The 12925-nt window shown below is 41.2% G+C and overlaps 1 protein-coding gene across 3 annotated transcripts in view; it reads right to left on the reverse strand.

Annotated features, from left to right (window-relative positions):
• Positions 1–12925, reverse strand: part of SYT14 (synaptotagmin 14) — a 162436-nt gene that overhangs the window by 85264 nt on the left and 64247 nt on the right. For all 3 annotated transcript variants that reach the window (XM_073553429.1, XM_073553428.1, XM_073553427.1), the window contains one exon: positions 12271–12465. In XM_073553429.1, coding sequence (XP_073409530.1) covers positions 12271–12465 — 195 coding nt within the window. The remainder of the gene's footprint in view (positions 1–12270; positions 12466–12925) is intronic.

Genomic DNA, 12925 nt, shown 5'->3' on the forward strand with positions numbered 1-12925 from the left:
ATCTGTCTGACCTCTACCCTCCTGACCCCGACTACATATTCTGACGCCGTGCTGCCTGCACCCAACCTCGTAGTGTCTGACTACTCTTCTGTTTCGCCCTCCTGTACTTCGCATACCCGATCTGACCCATGGGTCAGCTGCTGCAGGTTCGGGGTCTGCCCTGGAGTCACATCTGGTGACTAACTGTGGCCAAGCTTATCCTCACCACCAGAGTCTCTAGCGAAAACCAAGTAATTGCTTAATCACACCCCTCCAGGGTAAGCCTGGCCAGTGGCTCAGTGGGTTCATACCCACCCACTTTACAGACACATCACTGGAATCAAGGTCTCTGCCCCTACATCATGCTGCTCTCGGATTACATAACAAAAGCTTGCTGACAGATTCTCTTTAAACATAGTTAAACTTGCAGTCAGACAGCTCTGGAGGCAGATTTTATCTCAAGAGGTCAGAAAGGACTTGACATTGAAATTCAGCAAGATGATCCTTTTCTCTACTCGAATTAGGATGCACATTAGATGGCCATCAGATCCCGGTGGATGTGGTTGAATTTTTTGTTATATACATGGGGAGCGTCTAGAGTACATGGATATTTTTCTAAAGCTTTTAGTGTACAAAATACATTGACATCCAGAAGCTCAGGGCTTATTTTACTCCTGGTCTCAGAAAAGATATATTCCAAATATGAAACCTTTTCTTGCAAAATACCAATTTCTTTCCGTACGAAGAAGACAAACCGGCAAACAGGCACATTCATTACAATGTAAAAGTAACTAATATAGGACATTACGGGTTTGCAGAGCCCGATATTGGATGAAGTGTGCAGCGCGGCGATACTATTACCCTGCGATAAATATAAGTGTGTGAGCGTTTCCCTTCTTCCATAAAGCAAGGTAGAAGGGAATTATTGCTGCGCTAATGGCCCTATGTGAAAGGAAGTTTTATAAGGCCATCTAGAGGAATCATTCAGCAAGTGCTGCAGTTACAGCGTTCCTGTTGCAAAAAGACGGGGCAAATCGAAAAGAAGTGAAATCTCTTTTTTTTTTTACGAAATATTTCAAGCTTGAAATAATCTTAAAAAGTAAGGATGGTAAAAAAAAAACCAACATACAGACTAGTAATATAAAACCAAAGCAATAATAGATAACACAAGAAATGGAAGAAGCTAGTAGATGGGGGAAGGGGAGAAAAATAAGAATATGAGAGAGATGGTTTATATATTATCAATATTAAATCGTAAAATATCACATTTTTGCCCATGTTACCAATCTCTACATTTAATGCCAACCACAACATATGAAGACTATAAAGCTACCATCAGAGACCATGCAATTAATACTCTAAATTCAAAATTAGCAACAAAAAATTTCAGATTTAAATTTTGGATAATTCTTAAAAATTTACCAGTCTGTATCACATTTTTTTTTTTTACTTCACTTAATCCCTTAAAGGGATTTTCCAGGATTTGAATCGTGAAGATTGAAGTGAATAGAAGATGTGCTGCAGAGTACCTGGAAACGGCCACTGCACAGTGTATGGAGCCGTGGGACTTGTGACGGCTGATCAATGGGGTGCCGAGTGTCGCTCCCCCACTGATGCAATGCTCGGATTAGCCAGCAGGTCTCCCAACTCGAATTCGACTGCTTCATATATTTCTATGCAGCTGTGACGCTCGGGTTTGGAGAGCCACCGGACAGTCCGTGCACTACGTTTCAATAAACTTACTAATCAGGGGGGTTCCGACCCCTGGGACATGCACTGATCGTCAGAATGGAGACGATTTGTTCCCAGTTAGAATGGATCGGAAGTGAGGTAGGTTAGAGTTCTTGGACAGAGCAGAATTATCTCTTCATGTTACAGAAAGAGAAGAAATTCGAAGTGCACCTAAAGAAACAGAGGAATGGAGACATGTGACCCAGAGAAGCAGGAGGATCAGGAGGCAGTCAGCACCCATACTGCTCAGGAACCAGTACCAGGCTCTCACGCAGGAAAACGATGAAGAAATACATCAGGATAAGACGTTGCCCACAAACAGCAACCTTGTACGCCTTCAGAGTCCTCCTGGATGGAGAAAGAAAAATGTTGTGAAGAAGAAACGGAGAGTGGTGGTCATGGGGGATTCCCTGTTGAGAGGAACAGAGGCCGCTATCTGCAGACCGGATATAACTTCAAGAGAAATGTGCTGTCTTTCAGGTGCAAAAATTAAAGATGTGTCTGACAGGATATCAGGACTCTTCAGACCTACAGATGACTACCCATTCCTGCTACTACATGTGGGGACAAATGACACCGCAAGAAACGACCTGGAAACCATCTGCAGAGACTTTGAAGACTTAGGCAAGAAAGTGAAAGAACTGGGAGCGCAGGTGGTTTTCTCTTCCATCCTCCCAGTGGATGGCCATGGAACAAGGAGGTGGAATAAGATTCTGCAGGTGAACAACTGGCTACGTCAATGGTGCCGTCAGCAATGATTTGGATTTCTGGATCACGGAGTGAATTACCTTTACGATGGACTACTTGCTAGAGATGGGGCACACCTTACGAAGACTGGAAAACATGTATTTGGAAGTCGCCTTGCTACACTTGTAAGGAGAGCTTTAAACTAGAACAACATGGGAAGGGAAGCAAAAAACCAGAAAAAGCCATACACCTGACAAATGCTATTGAGAACTCTGCTATTAGAAGTGGAAAGGAAGAACAAAGACAAAAGAATCTAATTAATAAAAATATTGGAGAAAGAGAAACCAATCACAAACTAAAATGTTTCTATACTAATGCACAAAGCATGGGCAACAAACAAGGAGAATTGGAACTACTAACACAGGAAAAGAAATATGATGTCATTGGAATCACTGAAACTTGGTGGGACGATACACATGATTGGAATACAAGACTAGAAGGATACAACTTATTTGCAAGAAACAGACTTGATAAACGAGGAGGAGGTGTCGCATTGTATGTTAGAAACACGTATATCTGCACAGAGATTGAAGCTTCAGAGACTGGGAGTTCTGTGGAAACTGTTTGGGTAAGAATACAAGGACAGAACAGTGGAAAGGACACCATTGTAGGCATTTACTACAGGCCGCCTGTGCAAGCTGAAGATATGGATGAACTCTTTATGCATCAAATGGCCAAGTTCTCCAAAAAATATGACATAGTTGTCATGGGAGATTTCAACTATCCAGACATTTGTTGGGAATCTCTCTCAGGCAAAACTAACAGGTCAAGGAAATTCTTATCCTCTCTTGCTGACAACTTTATCTTCCAAAAGGTAGGGGAGAAAACAAGGGGAACTGCTACCTTGGATCTAATCCTTATAAACAAGGAGGAAATGATTGAGGAGGTAAAAGTGGCTGGGACCCTAGGAGGTAGCGACCATGCTATTTTAGAATTTTGGATAACTAGAGGAGGAAGACCTATGAAGACTCAGACGTCAAGGTTAGATTTCAGAAAGGCAGATTTTAAGGGATTCAGAAAGAGAATTGGAGGGATCCAATGGCTGGATATCCTTAAAGACAAAAATGTCCAGGAAGGATGGGAAATCTTGAAAAATGAAATTCTCAAAGCACAATTGTTAACAATTCCAAAAAGAGGGAAGAATAGGAAGCATTTAAGGAAGCCAGGATGGATGAACACAGAACTTAAGCACATGCTAAAAAGGAAGAAAAAAATGTTTATAAAATGGAAAGAGGGAGGCATATCTAAAGAAGAATATAATGCTGTCTGCAGAACCTGCAGGGCACAAATAAGATTAGCTAAAGCTGACAATGAATTGAGGCTTGCAAGAGATGTCAAAAGCAATAATAAAGGATTTTGGGGATATGCCAAAAGTAAAAGAAAAGTCAAAGATGCTATAGGAATTTTACAGGATGAAAATGATGAAATGGTAAGACAGGATGTTGAGAAGGCCGAACTTTTAAATTCCTATTTTGCATCTGTTTTCTCTCAGAAAGGAAATGTAACATCAACTGTTCTTCACTGTCCTATTAAGGGAATAGAAGAATCCAGGATATCTATAAACAGAAAGATAGTGAGGAAACACTTAGCTAACCTAAATGAATTCAAGTCTCCAGGTCCAGATGAATTACACCCCAGAGTACTGAAGGAGATAGCAGAAGAAATTTTTGAACCCCTCTCCATAATCTTTGAAAATTCTTGGAGAACAGGAGAAGTCCCAGAAGACTGGAGAAGAGCAAATGTTGTTCCTATCTTCAAAAAGGGGAAGAAGGTGGACCCAGGCAACTATAGGCCGGTGAGTCTGACTTCTATACCAGGAAAGATCTTTGAACAAATTATTAAACATGTATGTCAGTACCTGGATAAGAATGAAGTGATTAAACAGAGTCAGCATGGGTTTGTAACTAATAAGTCATGTCAGACTAACTTAATTTCCTTCTATGACGGAATCACTGATTGGGTGGATCAAGGAAATGCTGTAGATATAGTATATCTTGACTTCAGCAAAGCATTTGACAAAGTATCTCATACAAGCCTTATTGAAAAAATGACTAAGTATGGAATGGACAAGGCAACTGTTAGGTGGATTCATAACTGGCTTAGTGATCGGACCCAAAGAGTGGTCGTAAATGGCTGCACATCCAGTTGGAAGAATGTCTCAAGTGGGGTACCACAGAGCTCTGTCCTGGGCCCTGTATTGTTCAACATCTTTATCAACGATTTAGATGAAGGAATTGAGGGTAAACTGATTAAATTTGCTGATGACACAAAGCTAGGAGGGATAGCTAATACTAGAGAAGAGAGAGAGAGGATTCAAAAAGATATAAATAAACTGGAGAAGTGGGCAGCAACTAACAGATTGTTTTTTTAACAGGGAAAAATGCAAAGTACTACATCTGGGCAATAAAAATGAAAAAAGCATTTACAGAATGGGAGGAAAAGGCCTAAGCAACAGCACATGTGAAAAAGATTTGGGTATACTAATAGATCACAGACTGAATATGAGTCAACAGTGTGATGCAGCAGCAAAAAAGGCAAATGCAATTCTAGGATGTATTAACAGAAGCATACAGTCTAGATCATGTGAAGTCATTATTTCCCTCTACTCCTCTTTGGTCAGACCTCATCTGGAATATTGTGTCCAGTTTTGGGCACCACATTTTAAAAAAGACATCAACAAACTGGAGCAAGTTCAGAAAAGAGCAACCAGAATGGTGACCGGTCTGCAAACCCTGTGTTATGAGGAAAGGTTGCAGGATTTGGGATTGTTTAGTTTGCAAAAGCGAAGACTGAGAGGAGACTTAATAGCTGTCTACAAATATCTAAAGGGTTGTCACATTGTAGAAGGATCAACTTTATTCTCATTTGCACAAGGAAAGACTAGAAGCAATGGGATGAAACTGAATGGGAGGAGACACAGATTAGATATTAGAAAAAACTTTTTGACAGAGTGATCAATGAGTGGAACAAGCTGCCACGAGAAGTGGTGAGTTCTCCTTCAGTGGAAGTCTTCAAACAGAGGCTGGACAGACATCTGACTGGGATGATTTAGCGTATCCTGCTTTGAGCAGGGGGTTGGACCAGATGGCCCAGGAGGTCCCTTCCAACTCTACGATTCTATGATTCTATGAGCGCGCTGTTCTATTCATTCCCATTCTGCCGATCGGTGCAGGTCCCAGCAGTGGAACACTCAACGGGACTATCCAAGTTAAAGGGGTTTCCCACTAAACACAACTATATTTATCTCCTTTCCTCAGTATCGGTGATAAATGTATGATAACTAAGGGGTCTGACTGCTGGGACCCCCACAAAGGTTGAAGATGCACGATGGTCATACCACAACAGGTGTATAACCAAAAGTTACTGTGAATCTCCTGCCTTTATGGGGTTTTATTTTCAGAATTTAATTTATTAAAGTATGATCGACGAGGGCGGTCCACCACTGATCCACAGAACAGGAGTCCCGAGCTCCCCGATGCTCTCTGTTCACTTTTATGGGAGTGACAAAGATAGCCGGCGTCAGTGAGTCACATAGAAATTAATGTGGTGGTGGTAATGAACGCACACTGCTGCTCCAGAGACAAAGGCGACTTAGAATCATAGAATCATAGAATCATAGAATCGTAGAGTTGGAAGGGACCTCCTGGGCCATCTGGTCCAACCCCCTGCTCAAAGCAGGATTCGCTAAATCATCCCAGTCAGATGTCTGTCCAGCCTCTGTTTGAAGACTTCCATTGAAGGAGAACTCACCACTTCTCGTGGCAGCCTGTTCCACTCATTGATCACTCTAACTGTCAAAAAGTTTTTTCTAATATCTAATCTGTGTCTCTTCCCATTCAGTTTCATCCCATTGCTTCTAGTCTTTCCTTGTGCAAATGAGAATAAAGTTGATCCTTCTACAATGTGACAGCCCTTTAGATATTTGTAGACAGCTATTAAGTCTCCTCTCAGTCTTCTCTTTTGCAAACTAAACATTCCCAAATCCTGCAACCTTTCCTCATAAGACAGGGTTTGCAGACCGGTCACCATTCTGGTCGCTCTTTTCTGAACTTGCTCCAGTTTGTTGATGTCTTTTTTAAAATGTGGTGCCCAAAACTGGACACAATATTCCAGATGAGGTCTGACCAAAGAGGAGTAGAGGGAAATAATGACTTCACGTGATCTAGACTGTATGCTTCTGTTAATACATCCTAGAATTGCATTTGCCTTTTTTGCTGCTGCATCACACTGTTGACTCATATTCAGTCTGTGATCTATTAGTATACCCAAGTCTTTTTCACATGTGCTGTCACTTAGCCCTATTCCTCCCATTCTATATATGCTTTTTTCATTTTTATTGCCCAGATGTAGTACTTTGCATTTCTCCCTGTTAAAAACCATTCTGTTAGTTGCTGCCCACTTCTCCAGTTTATTTAAATCTTTTTGAATCCTCTCTCTCTCTTCTCTAGTATTAGCTATCCCTCCTAGCTTTTTGTCATCAGCAAATTTAATCAGTTTACCCTCAATTCCTTCATCTAAATCGTTGATAAAGATGTTGAACAATACAGGGCCCAGGACAGAGCCCTGTGGTACCCCACTTGAGACATTCTTCCAACTGGATGTGCAGCCATTTACAACCACTCTTTGGGTCCGATCACTAAGCCAGTTATGAATCCACCTAACAGTTGCCTTGTCCATTCCATACTTAGTCATTTTTTCAATAAGGATTGTATGAGAGACTTTGTCAAATGCTTTGCTGAAGTCAAGATATACTATATCTACAGCATTTCCTTGATCCACCCAATCAGTGATACCGTCATAGAAGGAAATTAAGTTAGTCTGACATGACTTATTAGTTAGAAACCCATGCTGACTCTGTTTAATCACTTCATTCTTATCCAGGTATTGACATACATGTTGTTTAATAATTTGTTCAAAGATCTTTCCTGGTATAGAAGTCAGACTCACCGGCCTATAGTTGCCTGGGTCCACCTTCTTCCCCTTTTTGAAGATAGGAACAACATTTGCTCTTCTCCAGTCTTCTGGCACTTCTCCTGTTCTCCAAGAATTTTCAAAGATTATGGAGAGGGGTTCAAAAATTTCTTCTGCTATCTCCTTCAGTACTCTGGGGTGTAATTCATCTGGACCTGGAGACTTGAATTCATTTAGGTTAGCTAAGTGTTTCCTCACTATCTTTCTGTTTATAGATATCCTGGATTCTTCCATTCCCTTAATAGGACAGTGAATAACAGTTGATGTTGCATTTCCTTTCTGAGAGAAAACAGATGCAAAATAGGAATTTAAAAGTTCAGCCTTCTCAACATCCTGTCTTACCATTTCATCATTTTCATCCTGTAAAAATCCTATAGCATCTTTGACTTTTCTTTTACTTTTGACATATCCCCAAAATCCTTTATTATTGCTTTTGACATCTCTTGCAAGCCTCAGTTCATTTTCAGCTTTAGCTAATCTGATTTGTGCCCTGCAGGTTCTGCAGACAGCATTATATTCTTCTTTAAGATACTCAGACTCTGGGGTCCCCACCTTCCTTAGTAGGAAAAAGTCCTTAAAGGCAAGGGATGTTGTGGGGTGACCCTGACTATCATGCAACCTCAATGGCCCCCAAGGTGAAAAATAGACACACAAATTCTGACAAGGTTTTAAGCGACTTTTTACCCCCGAAGGAATACTAGGGAGGTACTGATTCCCTTTGAGGAAGGCAGACAACTATCGTATTAGACAAACCATGGGTGGCTTGTAAGGTTTATATAATTTTCTTCCTCCTGAAGAACTAATATGGATTCCCAAAACACTGACGTTGAGTGACAGCCGCAGTAACCTCTGATTATATCCCGACCAATATGTGACCAAAAGTACTATCACAAGGTGCTATCCAGGACCATTTTATTTTATTTTTTTTTTTTACTATGGGCCTAAAATGAACAGACAGGTAGAAGACAGGAAGGAGTTGGGAAGGAAAATGGAGCTCACCACACCGGAATAGTAATTGACGTCCACAGAGAGAATCCTCCAACTGGTGATTCAGCAGATTTTGCTGACGTCATGTCGACAGAGCAGCAGTTTTTCTCCCGCTCTGCTCTATTGATGAAACGTGACTGCCGATGTCATGCTGATTGACAGCAGGCTCCTTGCTGGCTGATTGCGTGGGAGCCGGCTGTCAATCAGCATGATGTCGGCAGTCACACCCTGTCGACAGAGCAGCCCGGAAGGTGAAGAGTTGCTCTGTTGACATTCAGCAGCTGAACCGCCGGGAAGGAGCGGTAGGTGACCCCTGTGTGCCGGCGCTGGATAGAACATGTAGGTAGTTAGCAACTACCTGCCTGTATGTTTTTAGACCCATAGAAAAAAAATAGCCATAGATAAATCCTTTCAGCACAAGCCTATTTTGTGTAAAAAAAAAAAATGTGGGCTATAATTGTATTTAAAGAGTAAACGTCATTAAAATGTAATTTTTATTTTCATAGTTGACATGAAAATAAGAAACTTTGTAATCTATCTTGTCAGAGAAATATGCTCTTCTTTCTCCATCTAGATTGATCTTTCACTTGCAAATCATGGGTAAAATCTGTATTCAGCAAAGACAGATTGTCACATTACAGAGATAGGAGATGACAGTTGGTGCTCATAAAGTTCTATGGAGGGGGAGGGAGCTATTGGCAGACACAGACATTCTGCTGCAAGTTCTAATCAAACGACAGTTACAATTTAAAATGTAACTGATGTTTCAAGAGAACTTGCAGCAGAATGTCTATGGCTGCCGCTAGCTCCTCCCTCCTCTTCCTTTCTCCATAGAATCTGATGAGAACCAACTGTCATCTTCTAGATCAGTAATGTCAAAATGTGCCTTTACTGAATACAGATTTTACCAGTGATTTCATAATATGGAGAATGAATAAATAATCAGTCCAGGAGGAGAAAGAAGCAGATTTCTCTAATAAGATAAATTACACAATTTCTTATTTTCACACTACTACTGATTTATGAAAAGAAAACAAATATTAAAACAACGGTTACTCTTGCCATCTATGCTGCAAATAAAAGGGATCCTGATTAAAAAAAAAATAAGCTTATATCTGTTTAACTATTTAATAGAGCAAAAAAAAATAAACAAAACAGACGGCAGTAAAAATGAATCTATCAGGGATTCAAGGTATGCATTTCAAATAAATTAATTGACGTTTCCACCCTTTTGGTTCTGACCTAAATCATCTCAGATGACGGCAATCCTTCAATCAATACTTGCGTGTCATTTGCATATTAAAACCCCAGACAAATAAAAGTGGACGGTGTGAGTGGCAGTCTCTTACATCCTTTCCCAGTCTCACATCATTAGTTCTCAGTTCCCTCCTTGGATGTCACACATGGATATGCTTCTTATACACATCATAGATTGACAGGGAATCTGCGGCTTTATCTTTGATATCTCATGTAAATAATTAATGTTCGTATACATTAAGCCAAGGCTCTTGGAAGTTGTGCCAGTACCAACATACAGATGTGCTCACACCAGCACATTCTTCCCTGTAAAGGAAAGTTAACATGTACCAGAAGGGTCAGACTGGCCCATCACACTGTTGGAAAATCTGCCGGTGGGCCCCGCACTGAAGACCACCCACCTTGCAGCATGGAGCAATTAACAAATACTGATAAGAAGCACTGTGAGGTGACTGGAAAGGGTTTTCTTCACACAGTGATGTCACGCTAATGACTAAAGGTGCGTTTACACTGAAAGACTATGGTGACTGAACATTCCCAAGCAAATTCATGTCAGTGTGAACAGGCTGGCGGTCACCCAGTGAGTGAGCAAAACACTTGTTTATAGGGTGAAACAAAAGATGACCGTTCTCGAAGGTGCATAGTCTTCGGCAAACAGGACTCGAGCTGCCGAGAATAATCCTATGAGCGCTGTGCGATCTACTGCAGATCGTTCTGTGCGGTCTACCTGTGTAAACAGGCTATTATAAGACCGGTCATTTACCGCCGCTGGTCGTTCAGTATAAACAAACCTAAGAAGCACAGTGAAATAATGGCAGAACATGAATAATATAAAATTAAAATATAAGGTGAATTCACAGCTCTTTGATAATAATGTGAAGATTTAAGAAAGGGTTATTACACAATGATGTCACAGTACAGAGATAATAAACAAGGTGATGTAACAGTAAAGGGGTAATAAACAGTGATGTCATGAGTCAGGGATATTTAACACAAGGCGAGCACAGTACATAACAGATAATGAAGTCAAAGTACAGAGATAATATACCCAGTGATGTCATAGTACATAGATAACAAACACTGTGATGTCACAGTACAGAGATTATAAATACAGTGATATCACAGTGCAGAGATAATATACACCATGATGACATAGTACAGGTATAATAAACAAAGTGATGTCACAGTACAGAGATAATATAAACAGTGATGACACAGTGCAGAGATACTAAACACAGCAATGTCACAGTGATGGCACAGTGCAGAGATACTAAACACGGTAATGTCACAGTGCAGAGATAATACACTCAGTGATGACACAGTACAGAGATACTAAGCACGGTAATGTCACAGTACAGAGATAAATAATAAGCACAGTGATGTCATGGCTAAAGACCAAAGGCCACTATAAAGTCACAATACAAAGAAAATAAATACATACCAACAAAAAGATAATTAACGAAAGGAATGCAATTGTAAAGGGATAATTAAAGAAAATGTTCATGGACAAAAAAAAATATTTAGTTGTTTTGCCAATGATGACGAGCGTATTAAGGCTATATACATACGTGCAGAAATGCTGCGGAAATGTCCGCAGCATTTCCGCCACTGCCACTGCCGTTTTGCAAGCATTTTTCGCTTGAGGAATGCTTGTGCATTCCAAGCGATTTCAAGCATCGCTTGGAAATGTGATTGACAGGTTGGTCACACTTGTCAAGCATAGTGCTTGGAAAGTGTGACCAACTTTTTACTATTGATGCTGCCAATGCTGCAGGATGTTAAAAAGCATTACTTAATGCTTTGCACGAAGGACCTGAAATGACGTCATCAGCGGTCATTCGTGCAAAGCATTACTGGGAATGGAAGATTCCGGGAGCGTGGTGAGAGGCGGGAAGGGCTTTGGGGGCCGCCGAAGGGTGATTATATCTCTATTTTTTATTTTTATTCTATTTTTTTACAGGAATATGGTACCCAGGGCATGGAGGAGAGTCTCCTCTCCTCCAGACCCTGGGTACCATCCACACATTGAGCGCTCACTTTACGCATGGTGGGCATAGTCACATGCGTAAAGTGATCGTTTCAATGCAATCCTATGGGTGCGGAATCGCCGCGATTCCGCTAAAAGAATGAGCATGCTGCGTATTTTTCTGCTATGCAATTCCGCAGCGAAAAAATCAGCAGCATTAGCACGGCATTGCGGAATCCCATAGGATTGTATGGGATGCGTTTTCATTGCGTTTTCGCGGCGATTCCGCAGCGGAAAATACTGCGAAAACCCCAAAAAAAGCAACGTGTGCACACAGCCTTAAGGTCCGACTGCGATTCAACAAAACATCAGATCACACTCGGACCAATGTTAGTCTATGGGGCCGTGCACATTGCCAAAACTTTTTCGGAATGCACTAGGCCATGCAAGTGAATAAGAGCGTGGAAAACATTGGACTGCACTTGGATGACATCTCATTTCAGTAGCCAGGCACCTTCATCACATCTTTCACCCGAAACCTATTCTGATATCATGTGAATGATGCAAATTCATGAGGCTCCTTCCCATTCCCAAAACAGAAGGCAGGAGGAATATAAAATGTGACGTCTTACCTTCATCTGCAGACACTTCGCTGCTGTACCCGTCATACTCTGCAGACAGCGGGCTGTACTTCTGCCTGGTTTCCCACATGTAGTTTTGTTGTTTGTCCGAGGCCAGTCTGGAGCCATGCAAGCGGCTTTTTGCCTCATGGTATTTAGCCAGGCCTTCATCTTCACTTTCTGACGATGAACCATGGAAGTCTTGCCCTAGTAAAATGATAAATACAATACTAGAAAGCTCATATTGGACGACTGCTAAAACTTCAATTTGGTCCTAAAATTTGTGTTGGAAATCTGTGTTTTATAGTAAACCAATATGAATACTTGACAAGTCTCCTGAGATAACGGGAGACAACCCCGACTCCTGGATGACTCGGAAAATCTCATAAGTCCCTAAACTACCAGAAAAAGAGCTTTTTTTGTTCATCCATTGAGTCATTCAAGGAGGCAGAGAACGGGACGTGGACAGGAATGGAATGGGCTTCAAGGATATGTGCACACAACGCTTTTTTTAGGTGGGTCCGCTCCGACACCTGCTTCGAGAACCGCCTGAAAAGGCGCTATCTAAATACTCAAAAAGAATGAACCTACGCATTTCTAAAAAATGACTTGCAGTTGCTATGCTCATAAACTGCTTCAGGTTTCCAAAGAAGCCAGGTGGTTAAAA

This window comes from Dendrobates tinctorius, unplaced genomic scaffold (assembly GCF_039654945.1).
Source record: "Dendrobates tinctorius isolate UK_male_01 unplaced genomic scaffold, ASM3965494v1 ptg000201l, whole genome shotgun sequence".
Taxonomy (NCBI): domain Eukaryota; kingdom Metazoa; phylum Chordata; class Amphibia; order Anura; family Dendrobatidae; genus Dendrobates; species Dendrobates tinctorius.